Raw genomic sequence first — 17405 nt, forward strand, 5'->3', positions numbered from 1 at the left:
ACAGCACCTACACTGCTACACACTCTCACACACAGCACCTACACTGCTACACACTCTCACACACACACAGCACCTACACTGCTACACACACACACACAGCACCTACACTGCTACACACACACACACACACACAGCACCTACACTGCTACACACACACACACAGCACCTACACTGCTACACACACACACACACAGCACCTACCCTTCTACACATTTTCACACAGTGCACCTTCACTTATGCACCTCTACACACACTCGAAATTGTGAGCTTTTAACAAACCCGGCCCAGTTCCTGCCCGGCGACTCCAGTGCTCAGAGGACACTGTTCATAGGGCTTCTCCAAGGTTCCCTTTATGCACGTCCCCTTTCTACCAAACTTTCACACTTTACGTAATATAAAAACTCATTTGGATACGTATTGGTATTTTCAGTAAAAACGTCCAAAGCTTCTTATTTCAACTCAGTGAAGATACATTTTTTCTTCTGTCATATCTGTATTTATTTTTATTTCCGGAACCTCAGAAAAACAGAAACTCAAGACCGGAAGGCATCGTCACTCGGTGCGACCTTTATTTAGATCCGGATCATGAAACAAAAACTAGCAGCAATCGGTCTCTCTGTGGGGGATTGAGTACTTTTTTCTGTTATTTACGTTTTTTAACTTTATTAAGAAGTCATAATTAAAGTCTCTATATTTATTTAAAACACCGAAACGGCTTCATTCACGCGTATAAACCTCCCACCGTGTTAGAGAAAATCCGAAGAACAGAGTAACTCCGTTCCAGAGAACTTCAATCTAAGGCGCACCGAAGGAAGTTTTAAATCTGAGACTTGTAGTTCATAATGAAAATATGTAGTTACCAATAAAATTAAACGGAAGCGTGTTTTAAACAAAGAGAACACATTTTATATGTAATACAAGCTTGCATGATACGAGCAGGTTATGCAGACTAAGGTCAGTGGCTGTTCAACACACACAAATGTGCTATTCATAAACTACATTTGACAGACAGTTTGAAGGGCAGCCATGTCATATTAGCCAGCAGCCATATCACCCTGCAACTCACAACTGGCAGCCCACTGAAGCTCAGCAGGTGTGAGCCTGGTCAGTACCTGGATGGGAGACTCCTGGGAAAAACTAAGGCTGCTGCTGGAAGAGGTGTTAGTGGGGCCAGCAGGGGGCGCTCACCCTGTGGTCCATGTCGGTCCTAAAGCACCAGTATAGTGACGGGGACTCTATACTGTAAACAGGCGCCGTCCTTCGGATGAGACGTAAAACCAAGGTCCTGACTCTCTGTGGTCATTTCTCGAAAAGAGTAGGGGTGTAACCCCAGCGTCCTGGCCAAATTTACCATTGGCACTTACCAATCATGGCCTCCTAATAATCCCCAACTATGAATTGGCTTCATTACTCTGCTCTCCTCCCCACTGATAGCTGATGTGTGGTGAGCGTTCTGGCGCACTATGGCTGCCGTTGCATCATCCAGGTGGGGCTGCACATTGGTGGTGGTGGTGGAGGGGAGTCCCCATTACCTGTAAAGTGCTTTGAGTGGAGTTGAGAAAAGCGCTATATAAGTGTAAGCAATTATTATTATTATTATTAAGGGGATTTTCAGAGCAGGGCCAATCTGACCTATATGAAAATATTTAAGTTTTATCATTTATTGTATCAACCTGGGTGGCACGGTGACACATTGACACAGTGGTTAGCATGGTGCCTCACAGTGAATGGGCATGACGTTAAATTCCTGGGGTGCTGTATATGTGGAGTTTGTATGTTCTCCCTGCGTTTGCATGGGTTTCTTCCCACAGTCAAAAAACATGCTGGCAGGTTACTTGCCTTCTAGGAGAACTGGCCCCAGTGTGAGTGTGTGTGGGTCTGTGATGGACTGGTGTCCTATCCAGGGCGTACCCTGCCTTGCGCCTGCTGCTTTCCAGAATCGAGTTCAGCCCCCTTGCAGCCCTGGAAGATGTGGATAGAAATGGAGGAATGGATCAACAAGTGGGCTGCATGGTGGGTTTTTGCTGTGTTCTGGTTTCTCCCCTCCTTCCAGAGATGCTGAGTGGGTTCATTGGAGTTTCAAAATTGCGCCTGTGTGTGTCCAGGGTGGGGTACAGTGAGGATGAGCTCCAGGTTTCTTGTCTGATCATGGATGGATTTGCCACTTCTCTGGCTACCCACTATCCAGCATTGGATAAAGGGATTAGGAAATGCATGGATATAACTGTACTTATGTTCAAATATGACTGTTCATGTTTTATCGATTGTATCGTTATTATCTCAATTTATAACAAAATAGTGAGCTCCTACAGGCCCTTATACTTGTATGGAAAAAGCTTTAAGATGTTTTGTTGAGTTGCTTTTACTAGGTTTTTATCTGCTCTGTGGCTGACCGCATCATTAACAGGAAATAAAACGTCTCGACTAATGTACCAGCTGCACAAATCACTTACCACTTCCTGTAATAAAACTGATTTACAGACCAGCTCCTCAGCGCTGTGTTCTGCAGCCCTGCTGCTTGGAGCCAGAGGGGCTTCTGTGTCCCAATTCCACCCCCGCTCTGAAAGACTCAACAATACCTGTGTTTTTCTCGAGCAGAATCTGTTAATGTGCTGTCGCCCTCAGCCACACCCACATCCGAGACGGAGATTAACACACGCACACCAGAATTAACACAAAACAACGTTCTTTAAGAAAATAATAACTGGTTTATAAAAGCTTTGCACAATGACCTGTATAACACATTTGCAAGATGTTTCTTACAAGTCAGGTTTCTAGGTAAGGCAAGCTGACTGTTATCCTGAGTGGTTAACCTGCTGTCCTCAGAAGTGTCTGTTCAGAAGACCTGCAATGGGGGGAGTGTGGAGGAAGTGCAGAGTTCTTCTGAGCACAGCTGCACCACAGTGGGAGGTATTGAAGGCTCCTTAATGTTGTGTGTCAGCAGCCTCCCAGGAGGCACAAGGTCCTCAGTCAGTCCCGGCACGGGGCCGGAGTTTCAGCAGTAGCCAGAAGAGCTGTTGGGCGCCGGGCCGTGTCTCCGGTGGACCACCAGGCTGGGATTCCTGAGCAGAGTGTAGCAGAGCCACCACCGACGGCAGCCCCTGCTCTCCCGGCGACTCTCACACAGCTCTGCAAGACAGGCAGGTCAGTGCAGGGAAGTCCCGCGACAGCAGAGACAGAGACAGAGGGGGTCAGGGGAAGACCAGAGTCATGGTTGGCCAGAAGAAAGCCAGATCTCAGGGAAACAGGTACCACTCCACACTGCACAACACCACTGTGGAACACACAACCAGCTACACACACCCTAGACTGACAATCACTTCACCTGGGAGTTTTGACCTGGCACTGAAGGAGGAGGCACACAGCACTTTCTCCACCATTACAACATCAACATGTAATCGACAGGGCCCTTACCCAGGCCAAAAACAGCCCTGGGATCATCAACTCGACCAGCAACTCCCGGTCTCACCACATTCCTTTGGAGCTTCCCTACCACTCTAACACACTCTACCCCCAGGACCATTATTAACAACTACTCCATTCTACAGGGCAATCCCTCCAACAGTATCCTTTTTTCTAACCACCCAATCATCTCATACCACCGACCAACCAATCTATGTAAACTTCTGGTTCACAGCTCCCTTGACCGCACTCGGCAATCATCCCCACCAGGCACCTTCCCCTGCAACAGAACTCGCTGCATCACCTGCAAATACATATCTAACAACACGCTCATTCAGGGCCCCTCAGGTCAATTCTGGATCACCCAGACGACATCCTGTACCTCCAGCAACCTCATTTACTGTATCTCCTGCAAAAAATGCCCAGTTATCCAAGTTGGGGAAACTGGAAGGAGACTAGGAGACCGCTTCAGAGAACATGTTAGGGCTGTGAAGGTTGAAGACTTCTCCAAGCCCATAGTTTCTCATTTCACCTCCGAAGGCCAAGATCACACTGATCTTTCTGTCTCTGTTCTCAAAGAAGGGTTTCTCAACTCCCATAGCAGAAAGACAACAGAAATGAAACCGTCCCCCTTCTCTCAATGACAGACTTATTTTCGTGTCATCTTCTCTCCTCTCATGCAGGTTTTGACTTCACACCTCTCTTCACCCCTCTCCACGTTGCACTTCCTGAGTGGCCTCTCTGCCTCTCTTGCCTCCTCCCCTCTCCGAGCTTTTGTTCTTCTGTGCCATTTAATCTTTGCTGTCTACCCTGTCTTTCTTACACCTGAAGAAGGCTTCACAGCCTGAATGTGTTTTCTCTCTTCTCTTTTCAGAATGGAATAAACCTATTACTTGTTCCTTTGCATTATAATACAGTGTGTGATCTCCTGTCCCAGCCTGAGGAACAGACAGTGAGCCTTTCTCTCAATACTGTTTTATGTGATGTATGTAAACATGAGATGACATGTTTGCATTGTAAATGTAAATGGTGTGTTAATTGAACCTGTTTTGACAACACTGTAATTAATTCAGCAGTCATACCAATAAAGCCCAGTGAATTAGCATCTGAATTTGGAAGGGAGGGAGGGAGCCACAGACCATGAGAGGGAAGAGGAGAAGGCCGGGAGGGGGAAAGGACAGGACAAGGACAAGAGACAGACAGAGAGGGAGGGCTGCACACCTGCGGCTTTCCGCAGTCTGTCTGTGGAGGACCAGCGCGCTGAGTCCTCGCGGAGAGGGTAGAGCTGTCTGTCCTCCAGCAGGCAGTGGCAGAAGCTCAGAGCTGTGGGGTTGGTGTGACTGGAATCAACCAGCAGCACAGATACCCAGGACCAGTATCCTGCAAACACAGCGCCAACAGTGTGTCGTTACAGTCAGCAGGTGGCGCTGCCGTCTGAGAGAGACCCAGGCCTGGCTGCATGGTGGGAAATTCACTACATGAATGATTTGTGGGTAAGGTGACAGTGCAAGAACCAGCAGGGGGCAGTATTCAGCCTCCCAATATTCAGGGGGCAGTGTGTTCACAGGACAGTGTAATCACACACAACACAACACACACTACCTTCTTTCTATACTGTATCCTCATCATGCAGGCCTTTAAAAGGCCATGATATGGAGTTTTATTATTACCAGTGGTCTAACGGTTCAGTCTAACTGGTGCTCTTAAGTGGGTAAGTAACTGCATGACTCTTCTGGCCCAGAAATAGAAAAAGACCTAGAAAAGCTTCTGGTTGTGTGTCAAGGTCCAGAGTCATGCACCATTGTAGAATACCCTGATCTCCTATCATTAAGACATTTGGCCATATCACCCTGCAACTCACAACTGGCAACCCACTGAAGCTCAGCAGGTGTGAGTCTGGTCAGTACCTGGATGGAGACCTCCTGGCAAAAACTAAGGTTGCTACTGGAAGAGTTATTAGTGGGGTCAGTAGAGGTCCTGACTCTCGGTGGGCATTAAAACTCCTAGGGTATTTCTCAAAAAGAGTAGGAGTGTACCCTGGTGTCCTGGCCAAATTTCCCCTGTCCTTTACCAATCATGGCCTCCTAATAATCCCCATCTCTGAACTGGCTTCACCACTCTGCTCTCCTCCACACTGAGAGCTGGTGTGGGGGGATTCCATGAATTTGACACAAGCACAGAGAACGGAAAAGAGCCTAGCCAGTCCGGTCAGGAGCTCACCGGAGTCCAAGAGGCCATGCACCCCTGATGGCATGAGGGTCTGGTCAATCCGACTGACGGTGAAGCTGCCCAGGAGCAAGCTGATCAGCAGCCGTTTCATAGCCATCAGCAGACCCACGATGGCATTGTAGAACAGGCTGAAGTAGCACACATTCTCAAAGGCCCGTCTGCAGAGAGAGGGAGAAACGACCAGAACACATCACACACTAGCCTGAGCAGCCCAAACACAGCTGGGACTGCAGGCAGGTCTTTTAGCTAAAATAATAAAATACAATATTTAATCAATTCTAATGTACTGGGTACAATTAACAACTGCAAACAGGCAAGAAGCCTACAGATGTTTTACACAAATTGAAAAGCTTTCCAGAGCTAACTGAGAGATTCTTGAATGATTAAATATCGAGAGAGTGGCGACACTGCTCTGCTGGGACAGGCTGTGATGTTCTCTGTTGTGACTCTGCCTCACTAGTGCCCTCAGTCTGGCCTCTGTGCAGGAACTCTGCAAGGGAGTGAATGTTCATTCATGTATTTCTTCAGATATAAATTCATCTGTACTATTGCAAAGCAATGGTAACAACACACATGTTTGAAATAGATGTAACACTCAGTATCTGTAGATCCTGCTCTGCAGTGATAGATGAGCTGGGGTCAGGAGGCAAAGATGCCCAAAGCTGAATGAACTGCCACCTCCTCCTCACTCACATGTTGTTTAAAGCAAGAGGTTTGTGCCTGTCAGCTGGGATCAGTCGGTCTTGCAGGAAGAAAACCCTCGCTATGATTAGCTGAGCGAAGTAGACCACCAGGAAAGGAACAACATTAGCCCTGCACAGAGAAAAGCAAACAATGAAGATATTTAATTACTTTAATGGCAGGATGAACCTAATTGCCAAATCTCAGCAAAGAAAAATTGACATGAAAAATACCTTAAATGAAGCACCAATTACAGATATTAAACGTTCACAGTAATGAAAATAAGATCATTGCATTTCTCTTTGTCATTTACTGAGCGGTTTCAGGGTTTCTATATCCTAAATGAAATCACTCACCACTTGACATCTCCTTTCCCTGCACTCATTTGATTTTGATTGATTGCAATATCCCTTTCAAACATGATGGAAAATAAAGGGACATACGGTTCACAAGCACTTTGGGATGAAACTCAATCAACAAAATGTGAATTGATTAACCTTTCCTCAAGCTGCTGTGTCTGTGGAGGCTAGGGGAGGGAGTTAAGGGTGAAGGGTCAGATTAAGACATGCGGAGCTTAGCCTGAATGAACCATCAGTTACAGGGACACTTACAGTATATTTCCAAAGAGAATCAGAATCTCCTCCACTCGTCCTTCCTTCAAAGGCTGGACTATATATATATCAAAGACGAAGGCAACAATCAATAGGATGAGACTGAGCACATTCTGACCTAGGCACAAAAGACAACACAGCAGTTAATGATCAATTCAGAGAATTTTAAATTACTAACTCTTGAGAATTTGAGTGAACAAAACAAATAATTTCTTCAGTAATCAGTGTATCAGATGAGCACAAAACTGTCCCTGTTCTTTATCTGCCCTAGTCTGTATCTGCCCACAAAAAACAATACATTTCATACACAGATGCTCCATTTGTCTCCATAACTTTAACCCCACTTTTTTCAAAACTCCATAAAATATTATTCTGCTTTTGCAGTTTCGGGTGGTTTCTTAATATGCAAATATATTTATCTACCACCAGTGCTCACAACGTCAGCTCCTGGCTGCTCTGTGAGGGATGAAGCCAAAGACCAAAGACACTCTTGGTCTCCAAGGACTCACTGACTTACCTACAAACAGGAATGCAATCTGAACTCCCATGTAGGTGATGCTTTTTGCCTGAAAAACAAAAGCTCCACCCCTTCAGCACACAGTGAGTTTTTGCACTGGACAGACAGCAAGATCACTGCAGTTACAAAAAAGAAACCAGAACTGGGAGCAATACCTTTCAAAGCACCACCACCCACATTAATGTCACAATCAGGATTGTCAGTGGCTGGTTGTGTGCCATCATGGTCACACAGCAGTCTTCACCAAGATACCAGCAGCTTACCATGGCAGTGTCTGAAGGAGGGACTGAGTGTGGCAGACCTGTCCGATCCCCCTTAAACAGCCTCTTCATCTGTGTCCTGAACGAAGGACAGGAGTGTCAGCGCATGGGTGGCATTTCAGCGAGAAACAGTGAGTCAGTGGAGCACATTCCCACAATCCCCAGCTGGGCCCCCACATGAGACGCGATAGCGCTTGTGTTATCAATTAACCTCTGTCCTCCTCCATTCTCTCTTTCTGTGTATATGGAGGCCTTGCACTAAGGTATATTTCACTGAGGTCTTGTGTATTAATAAAATGCATACACAAGAACATTATACATACAGCGGTCAATGAGCAAAGGCTCAAAACAACATTTCTTACTACAAGGTAATATTTTGCCACCATCCCTGTCACAGCAATCCTTATCCACATGTGGGCATGAATGGAAAACAGCCGCTCACCTGTAATGCGCCAGGATATGGAAGATATGAGCAACCAATACAAGACCAGCCATGACAGTTGCAAAAATTGAATGTGTTTGTCCTGTAGGGATCACAATGCAATGGAATGAGTTTATTTTACTCTGCCCTTAGAGAGCAGAAAGAGAAATATGTGTATATTCTCCCACTCTGCTCAGGAACATAAGTACTTCTGAGTACTTTTATACACTATATGAAGCCTTGAACAACTTTTGTGCTGTGTTTTGGATGTGGGCAAACATAATATATACTGCATTTAACTAAAGACTATACAGTACAGAATACAAATTCCAACATTTTTCTGCTCAGAAACATTGCACATTCTTTTTGTAAGCAAAAGAAAGATTCCACAAAACAGATGTTTGTCCCCTTTGAGCTGAAACTGAGTTTAGCTCAAAGCCTTGCACAGACCACAAGATCACCATCTACACGCCTAGTCTAGATTCTGACCAAATTTTAACCATTAAGCAGCCAAACAGTTCTTAAGAATATCATATTACTGGCATTAATTTACCAATAACCATTAAAATAGCATTATATACTTTATAGTTATAGAATTATATAGTTGTATATGTCATTACAGCCATGTGTATTGCTGTCCCTAACCTAAGTTACCTTAAGTTGTATGTACAATAATATGAAAGCTATATGTTTTTGCCAATACAATCTCCTCTCTCAGGGACACCCCTTTTACCAGAAGCTGTGGATCAGAGCTGCTGATCACACAGGAAGATGAGGAGTTTCTCAATGGCTCCATTGCCTGTTCTGATCATGATATTATTCTAGGCAGAAGCAAGAGGCCTTGAGCAATTGGAAAGAGATTTGTGTATAATTTAGGATTGGCAGGTGGGTTTAATTGCAGTATTGTGATTCCTATGTTTTGGATGGGAATCAGCCAGGTAATGGATTGAAGGAGAGATGGGAGTAACATACACTGACATGCAGAGGTTACTTCCACAGTGACAAGCAGGAAGTAGAAAGACATGAAAGCAGAAAAATGTTGTTTTGGCTGATGAGTTTTCTTCTTGGGATCAGGCATCACCTGAAGAATGTTCAACAGCTGAAACTTTTTTCTTTCACTTTTCGTAATGGCCAAAGGTGCCACAGCAAGAAAGAAATGCAAACTGCTCTCAGAAATGGTGAAAGATGCTTGACGACGTACCTTTTATTAACAGTAGGTCTTTAATCAGAGGAAACGTGAATATGATTTGCAGGTTTATGAAAACAAACTGCAAAAAGGACAAAGAACAACAACGTTACTTCGTTGCTTCAAATAACAAATAAATCAGACAAGAATTTGACATAGTTGTTTTTTGTGAATATTTTGTAGCTTGTTGAGTGTTGACACATCACAACTAAGGGCTCCAGCAGGATACAAAAAGAGCATAGCACCTGGCCAAAGTTCAGATTTAGTCAGATAAACCAAACTTAAATACTAATTGCATTAAGGGTAACAAGGCCAAGGCACAGAAAACCAAGGCATTTTTACTTCTGTTCTTATGTTATATGATTGACACTCTCTTACTCACAGTGTAGATGACATTCAAACCCAGAACAACCATTATTATCATCCGGGCTGGGAAGCGGAAGAAGGGATCCCAGTCATAAATGTTGCGCTGGAACCAGGACTTGGCAACTCTGCAGGGGTTTCGGAGCAGAGAGGCGGCACTCAGAGCTCTGCCTCAGTGTGAAATGTGTTCATGATGTAGAGGCAGCACCCAAACGTGAAATTACGACAAACTGTAACCTTATTGAACCAAATGAAAACTTCAAATACGTGACTATGTTCTTTTGAGTTCCTGCTGGTATCCATCCATTTTCTAAATCCTTTATCCACAGTTGGAGAAGCTGGAGTCTGTCCTGGCTAGTAATGGGCATATGACAGGGTACACCCTGGACGGGACGCCAGTCCATCACAGGCCACACACAGACACAGACATGACCACACTAGCACTGGGACCACTTTTCCCAGAAGCCAATTCACCTACCAGGATGTTTTTGGACTGTTGGTGCAAACTGGAGCACCACTTCAAGGCAACAGTTCTTACCACTGCATCTCCATGCTACACTTCATGCTGACATGAACAAGAATATTGAATTCAATAAGGATCCTTCTGCTCAGGGCTGCAGAACAATATCAGAATCTGTCCTACACAGAGCAGTTCCCCCCACAATGCTATAAAGCCTTGTTCCGGATGTGATCCTATACACTGTGCTCAGATGTTTAAGCAGAAAGGACACCGCACTCACTGTGGGCTGCTGGGCTTCAAGAGGCGCTTCACGTACTTAATGTGATGGACAGAGACAAAAAGCTCTTGATCCTGAAACACAAAGACACTGAGGGTCAAACGATGTGCCTCGGCACACTGCACACCCATTCCACACCTCCTTCTCATCAAAGTCCACCTGGCTCTTCTGTTGAATATAGTCCAGCCACACTCAAGTGAGCCCCCTCACTGTGCTAACGGAAAGTTAGGCTCTGCCTGGCTAAAAGGAGTTTCTAAAATGTCCCCTCCTTTAAGTGGCACATTGGCATGATAGTTAGAACTGTTGCTTCACAGCCTGCCTTTGACCATCTGTGTGGAGTCTGCATGCTTTCCCCTTGTTCTCATGGATTTTATCCAGACTTCAGGTTTAAGGAGTAAATCTTTGCCCTAATCAAATGCAGACAAACTAAATGCATAAAAACAATAAAATTACCTCATCTTCTCACTTACAATTCAGACTCATGAAACACTTTCATTACCTCCTTGTACTGGGATTGACTCCAGAATCTGCGCATCACCATGATGAAATTCACAAGAAAGCGCACGATGAGGAACATGGTGCATAACATGGCTGGAATTGGCATCGCGCGGGGAGACACATCGCTGACAATCTGAGAGAAAGCAGAGTCCATTCAGTGCTGGTCTTCATAGCAAACCAGAAGAGCTTGTCTGATGGGGTTAACCTGCAGGAGTCCCTAGTCTTGGTTACTGAGGGTCCAGCATGTTTTCCAGACTGTTTAAAACATGGCCAGTGAAATCATACTGCAACTGACTGACCTCATTCTTTTCCTGTTGCTTAGCTATTGATGATCCCAAATCCTTTCTATTGTCACAAGATTTAAACAGATTGACTCACAATCGCCATGTTTGTATCCACGGTTCTCTTCACTTGATAGACAAACCTGCAGTGAAGAAACAGCTACAGTTACCAAACCCTTGTGTGTTGCAATGACTGTGTGTGTGACAAACACATAGTGCAGAAGACAAGGAATCAAGCAAAATGGCAGCAGAATGAAATTACAATGCCTGTGGGGGAACACAGTATGTAAACTAGATCAAAACCATGCTGCTGCTGTTTGTCCCAGAATTCCTTTGGCTTAGCAATAAATTAATTATTTAGTAATTGAGGTCATAAATGTTTCTGGAGCATTAGCTTTCTATAAATAAATTTATATTCCTATGAATTTATCACCATCTAGTTCAATGACAGATAAAAACGTTGAGGGGAACCCCACATATATGTTGTATAACATCTTAATTTAATCTTAAAATAAGGAACCAACATGCCACAGGGTGCCGCTGGGTAAGAAATGGAAAGGCAAAGTGATTATCTACATCATGGTACCTAATGAGGAGATATGCCAGTAGCATGCACTGCTTTTGAATGCAACCAGCCTGAGCACAGAAGGACTGCGGCACAACTCCAAGCACAACGAGGAGCAGACACAAGCACAGCAGCAGCCCAGCTGGGGGCTAGGCCTTGCCCACTGTCAGAAGCAGGAAGCAGATGCTAAGGCAGAAGGCTGATACTTGAGCTCTGTGGTGCAACTGGACAGCTCTAGTGTAACTGTGGCTGGTGCTCGTTACAATCCCACTGGGCCTCTGTGCAGGTGTCAGCAGCACGCCCAGCAGGAAGAGGGTCTCACCAAGACAGCGTGTAGAAGAAGCCCAGGAGGGAGCCCACGATCTTGTGGTCCGTGGTGAGGCAGATGAAGATGGGGTAGTGCACCAGCGCCACCTCCAGGGCCAGCAGGAAATGCACAATCACTGGGAAGGAAATGAAATTAATACTTTGATTTGATGTAGCATCTTTCAACACAAAAATTCCAAAGGAAGTTCAAAAGCATACATACTAATAAGGAAGTACCAAAGACAAATTCCTTTTTAACTTTGTAAAAAATAGACTATAAGAACAGTATAAAAATGGGCTCCATGTTTGCACAGTCTTGTTTCAGCAGGAAGAGGTAACAGACAAGAGGAGGTGTTTGACCACTCTTGCCTGCAGTGGCTTCGGTTCATGTGAATCTAGACTAAATGAGCCACTAACTGGTTAAACAGAGTCTGCAGTAAAACACAGAGGTCCCTGCTGTGCCCACTGCGCAGGCCTTACCGTTGGCCCAGGTGGGCACGAGGAAGGGCAGGCAGAGAAACTCGCCGGACCGCAGCATCCTCTCCAGCACCACGTTGGCTATGGCTCCGAAGGCGGCTGCGAAGGTCCAGCGGTTGCTGTGGGTGCTCAGCAGCCGGATGGGTCTGTCCGCCGGCCAGAGCCGCACATGGGGGACAATTCAAGCACAGCATGAGGAGATCCTGGGCTGCTGCTCTTGCATCACGGGGAAATCTTGACTAACCTGAGTCAGCATGGCTCTGGTGAATACACTGGACTCACACCAGATCACTACTGTAAACGAGTGCTCACTCTTAATGTACTCATTAAATAGAGAATAATGACAAAATTATTAATTAACAGTTGGAGGATATAAGTTTCTATGTAATTGAAAGAGCCCCAAGCATGCAAAACTGCTTAGACAGTAATTAATTTTCACCTTGATAAAATTAAGGGAAGTCAGGAGAAACAAAAGAGAGACAAAAGAAAGACTAGGAATGAGAGGCCACATGTCCCATCAGACCCACTGAACACTTAGTGTTTAAATGATCCAGGAGAGTCCAGGAGGGTGAAGCTCATGGAGGAGAGCAGCTCCGGTCCTGTAGGTTTATTCCCATCTCCTCCCCGGTGTCTGATTTAGCTCCTCCAGCCTCAGTGCCACCCCCATCCCCCACTCCAGCCGGAACAGCAACCTGCTGCCAGTGACCCACTCATCTCACTCTGGGGGACCACTGTCATCACAGGTGCAACTGGGGTGCAGCTACAAAGGTGTGGGTTTGTGGTCTGAAATAGTTTGCAGCTGACGAGTTAACTGTCTTCATTCCTGTGTCCAATTCACTTCCATTCAACTGTGTCCAGATCTCATTGAGATGCAATGACAACACCATCTTGGTTCACCTCACTGCACCGCAATAGGTATATTAATTGTATCTAAGTGGAAATAGACCTGGACAGGATTTTAATCTTTTTAAAGAGAGAAACAGTGTAAAACCAGTCAGACTTACACAAGTATCCCGAACCTGCGGTCCAGAGGAACCAGCTCATCCACTCTGTGGAGCCTCTGACGTCTTTTCAGGAACGACAAAATCAGTGTTATGAGAACCTAGAATGAAAGTTGCATCTTGAAATGTATTGTTTAATCTAGCTAATCTAGCAGGTCTAATACGTGACATAAACTCATGGTCACCCAGGATGGGAGAGAACAATCCTTAGAGTCAGGTGTGCTGATCTAGCCAGCGTGCCCAGGCTCTCCTCCCTTCCTCATGCAACAGGTAAGTCCAGGCAGGGATATTGGACCTGTGTCTCTTTCACCCTTGATACATCTACACAGAAATCTGAAAGCCACTTAAAAGTCGGCCACACGACACTGTATTTCTCAATTACAACACGAGATCCCAAGGACAGAAGTGGAGATAAATGAATGCTTTTATGGCCAAAAACAGCAAATACTGTACTTGTTTTCTCCAAAGAATCATGTGGTTTCCAGAACAAAACTAATCAGATATGTTGTGAGAAGTGATTGTTCAGAATCAAGCAGCTCCTTAGGCAGTCAGACAGGATACTGAACCAAACTGTTTCTCTCTCTTCTCACATTCCTGTGGCTGATACACTGCTGTTCTTTTAGAACTGGGTGTTTATTAACTCATACCAAAATCACTGAAATCATACTTTGCATTTTAAACTATGAGTCACAAAAAAAAGCAAAGATGTGATTTTTTTCAAGTTTCAAGTCTCTTTGTAAATCCGACCCCTGCATCAATGTCAATCACCTGAGCCCTGCCTCTTCTTAGCATTCACAGAAATGTCCTTTACCCTGACAGCGATTTAGCATTTGCAGACCAAAATCGCCTCTTCACAGACTCCACAGCAGAAGAGTAAATGCGCCCACATGTACATCTTCATCTCCCAGACCTTCTTCACCCAACCTGCAATAGTCTCTTAACTGGGTTAACATGAGCTAGTGTGGATGCAGAAGTGCTACATGGGTGATGCTGTAGTTCAGTGGTTCTCAAACTGTGGTACGCGGCGCACCCCCAGGTGGTACACCAGACAACCCTGGAAATTTGTTGTGTGCACTGAAAAATTGGGAATTAAAAATTGAAGAATCAAAAATGATGTAAATTTTTCAACTGTAACTTTCGGTTTCAGAACGCTTGAGATGAGTTTTCATATTTTCTATTTTAATAAAATCAGTTTATGTGTCGTTATGTGATTCTTTTTAGAGGAAACTTAAAGAGCTGACACAGCGCAAGTCCACCATAAGGAACAGTGTCTCTCCAGTGCTATGTTTATTATATGCGTGTGTGAGTGTGTGTGCGCGAGCACAGTGTGTGTGTGGTCATTGAGATTTTCTGGGGTTCCTATGAGAAGATGACTTGCAGGTGGTACTTGGATGCTTTGGTTTGATCAGGGGTGGTACTTGGTCCAAAAAGTTTGAGAACCACTACTGTAGTTCTTCTGTTCCCTTCAGGAAAGCATCAGATGGACATTGTGAGTAGGTCTGTTAGGAGAGCAGTATCCAGACCCTGCATGCAGGAAGTCTCCAGCTGCACAGCAGGCGCAGCCCTGCACTCTCTTCCTGCCTGTCTGGTCCGACCGTGCTCTGGTGATCTTTACTACAGTACAGCAGAGCTGCTTTTACAACAGCAATAACAAGAACAAGATGTACAGGGGCCAGTAAAGGAAGTGAGCTCTACTAAGAATGGAAAAACACAGGGTCTAATACAGGCTCAGCTAAAATATCATAAAAGTGATCTAATTTATTTGTTTGCACAAGCAATAAGTTGAATTACAGAGGAAAACAATGCTTTGCTTAAAGATTACAGTATTCATTTTCATTAAGAATTCTTACTACAACTGAATACTACAACTATTTCTGAAACTGAAGAAAAATGTCACTACGTTAATGCCTGTGTTGCAGCTGAACCATATTCTATAAACTAAGAAGCCTTGTATTTCTGAATTTAGTATTCGAGGAGACTTTGAGGTACCTTGCCCTAACAAATTCAGATGCGTTACTGTATTGCTAAACAAGCACTAGGCATGTTCAAACATGAACTACAGCAAGTTCTTAGAACTTTCTGATTTTCATATTGATACCAGCCTACAATATTGTTTTCCTGTTTTGATTAATTAAAGATGTTATTTCTGCACATCACTAGTTTACAGAGTTGACATCTTTGCCAAATGTACAAGTTTGGGCCAAGTCCCACTGTAATATACTCAGCTTGGCAGCAGCTCAGGTTCATGATTGACGACAAAGGGGTTGGCTCAAGTCCTTAACTGCCCCAGCCTGAGCACAAACCTACCGCAGGTATCAGCCAGTAATGCAGGCTTCTGAAATCAGCACAGAGTTCTGTCAAATCCAGTCTGTGGAGAGAAAAAGACGAGGTCTTCCAAAACATTTTTTTGATTTGTGACAAATTTACACATCTACACACCATGGTCCTCCTCACGAAGAGCTCTACATTCTTCTTTCAGCTAAGTGACCTACACCCACCGGCCAAAATATTAGGAACCCTCAACCACACACTGCCTTCTGTTGAGAGAATTGACTCTGGGGGTCCTAGCGTATCCTAATATCCTGAGTGAAGTGAAAGTCAGTGTTATCAGGGGAGTTCACCCCAAGTGTCAAGTAATTCAAGGGCTCATCTGGTTCCTCATTACTGTGAAATCTCTATAGACGAGGTCTAATAGCTGAGCGACATTATCATATCATAACCACACTATGATTTCACTGTCATAACCACAACCACAGCTCTTGTTATTCACATTTTCTTTTGAAACTGTTAGAGCTCAGAGCTTACTGAGGCATAGAAAAGTCGCTTGAAAATATAAAAAAAGAAGAAGGCCGATGTATTTTTAAATCTATAGCAATTGCGTGCGAAGAACATCCTGCCTGCCTGTTTCCTGTCCACCAGCCGATGCTGTCAACATTTTTTATTAAACAAAGAAAGATTGAAAGATGGGGGAAAAAAAACAAGCCATAATTTAATCAAATTTTAAAACCTTCAAAAAGTCAAAGCTGATTTTTTCCTGGTTGATTAGTAAAAACACAATGAATTGACAGTCCAAACAAACTTCATTGCCTGTCTGGTCACTTTCCTAAGGAGACCTGGTGAGGGTGTGACACTGTTCCCTGGGATAGCCAGTACAAAACCCTCGGTGTCCCTCTGCTCGTGTCCACAGCCTGCGCTGATCCTGACTGAGATCCACCCGGACTGCAGCACAAGGCAGGGAGAATCCGTACAGCTCAGTGTACCTACACAGCTACGATTCCTCCAGGGCAGAGCAGCTGAAGTGCTTTCATCAGAATTCTGGAATTTAATCCCTGTTTTCAAACAGCTTTAGCAGTGATAGATGGAAAGACGAATAAAGGAAAAAAATTTGTCATCTAGGAATTAGGGAGCGAGTTATAAAGGCAATGGATAAAGAATATTCAGACTTGCTTAGAGAGTGGATTAGTAGAGCAGATCATGGAGGAGCAGGGCGTCCTGCCTTCTGTGAGATGACTTACATAGCAGGGCTGTCAGAGGGCTCCATCACTCCGGCAGAGAGACACAAGCCTGGCTTGTCGGCGCATCAGCAGGTCGGAGCTCCTGGACTGCACATGGCAGGATCGGGCTACACATGGGCACAGGCTGCCCAGGCACCTCCCTTCTAGTGACGTTGGGAAAATGAAAGAAGGGAGAGAAACCGCCCACCAGTTCACCACCTCCTGGCACAGAGCCCAGTCATCTGCACCCCTGCAGACCGAAGCACAGAACTTCCTTCTCCTCTCCTCTTACCCCCGACACTCACTGGGACCCCAACATCTTCCAGTGCAGCCTGCTGGTTCCCTGCTAGGCACAGGGGCTCTGAAGAGCAATGTG

The 17405-nt window shown here is 44.9% G+C and overlaps 2 protein-coding genes across 5 annotated transcripts in view; both read right to left on the reverse strand.

The window, feature by feature from the left end:
* The window catches only part of fcsk (fucose kinase), a 16312-nt gene extending 13730 nt beyond the window's left edge, over positions 1-2582 (reverse strand). Inside the window, exons 1-2 of one of the 2 annotated variants that reach the window (XM_088614199.1) lie at positions 2454-2582; positions 1840-1962 (exon numbers count right to left, since the gene is read on the reverse strand). The gene's annotated coding sequence lies outside the window, so the exon portion shown is untranslated. Of the gene's footprint in view, positions 1-279; positions 567-1839; positions 1963-2453 lie in introns of those variants that run through there. The other variant, XM_088614198.1, reaches the window with a different exon arrangement.
* Positions 2583-2685: 103 nt separating this feature from the next.
* Positions 2686-17391, reverse strand: LOC148644647 (stimulated by retinoic acid gene 6 protein-like). 3 transcript variants are annotated; one of them, XM_088614217.1, is made up of 18 exons: positions 17051-17384; positions 15843-15903; positions 13539-13601; positions 12538-12680; positions 12074-12194; positions 11284-11329; positions 10907-11038; positions 10411-10481; positions 9690-9798; positions 9323-9389; positions 8143-8224; positions 7704-7779; positions 7441-7489; positions 6924-7041; positions 6325-6444; positions 5623-5789; positions 4624-4782; positions 2686-3129 (listed from the first exon to the last, which is right to left on the reverse strand). In XM_088614217.1, the coding sequence occupies exons 4-18, from the start codon at positions 12593-12595 to the stop codon at positions 2996-2998; spliced, it is 1509 nt and encodes a 502-aa protein (XP_088470343.1). In that variant the 5' UTR covers positions 12596-12680; positions 13539-13601; positions 15843-15903; positions 17051-17384; the 3' UTR covers positions 2686-2995. The 3 variants fall into 3 exon arrangements, with proteins under 3 accessions (XP_088470343.1, XP_088470340.1, XP_088470342.1); XM_088614214.1 differs by having other exon boundaries at positions 13539-13636; positions 17051-17189; XM_088614216.1 differs by lacking the exon at positions 4624-4782 and having other exon boundaries at positions 13539-13636; positions 17051-17391.
* Positions 17392-17405: the final 14 nt, after the last annotated feature.

The sequence above is a fragment of the Lepisosteus platostomus genome, chromosome 20 (assembly GCF_059453375.1).
Source record: "Lepisosteus platostomus isolate fLepPlt1 chromosome 20, fLepPlt1.hap1, whole genome shotgun sequence".
NCBI lineage: Eukaryota > Metazoa > Chordata > Actinopteri > Semionotiformes > Lepisosteidae > Lepisosteus > Lepisosteus platostomus.

Excerpts from the sequence above, each read along its gene's own strand:
- LOC148644647 (XM_088614214.1), bottom strand. The coding sequence starts at position 17,076 with ATGGAGCCCTCTGACAGCCCTGCTAT. Across the intron at positions 12,195-12,537 it reads CGTGCCCACCTGGGCCAACG|TGATTGTGCATTTCCTGCTG; the intron begins GTAAGGCCTGCG and ends TTTCCTTCCCAG. Across the intron at positions 6,445-6,923 it reads ATTCTCTTTGGAAATATACT|GGCTAATGTTGTTCCTTTCC; the intron begins GTAAGTGTCCCT and ends TTCTCTGTGCAG.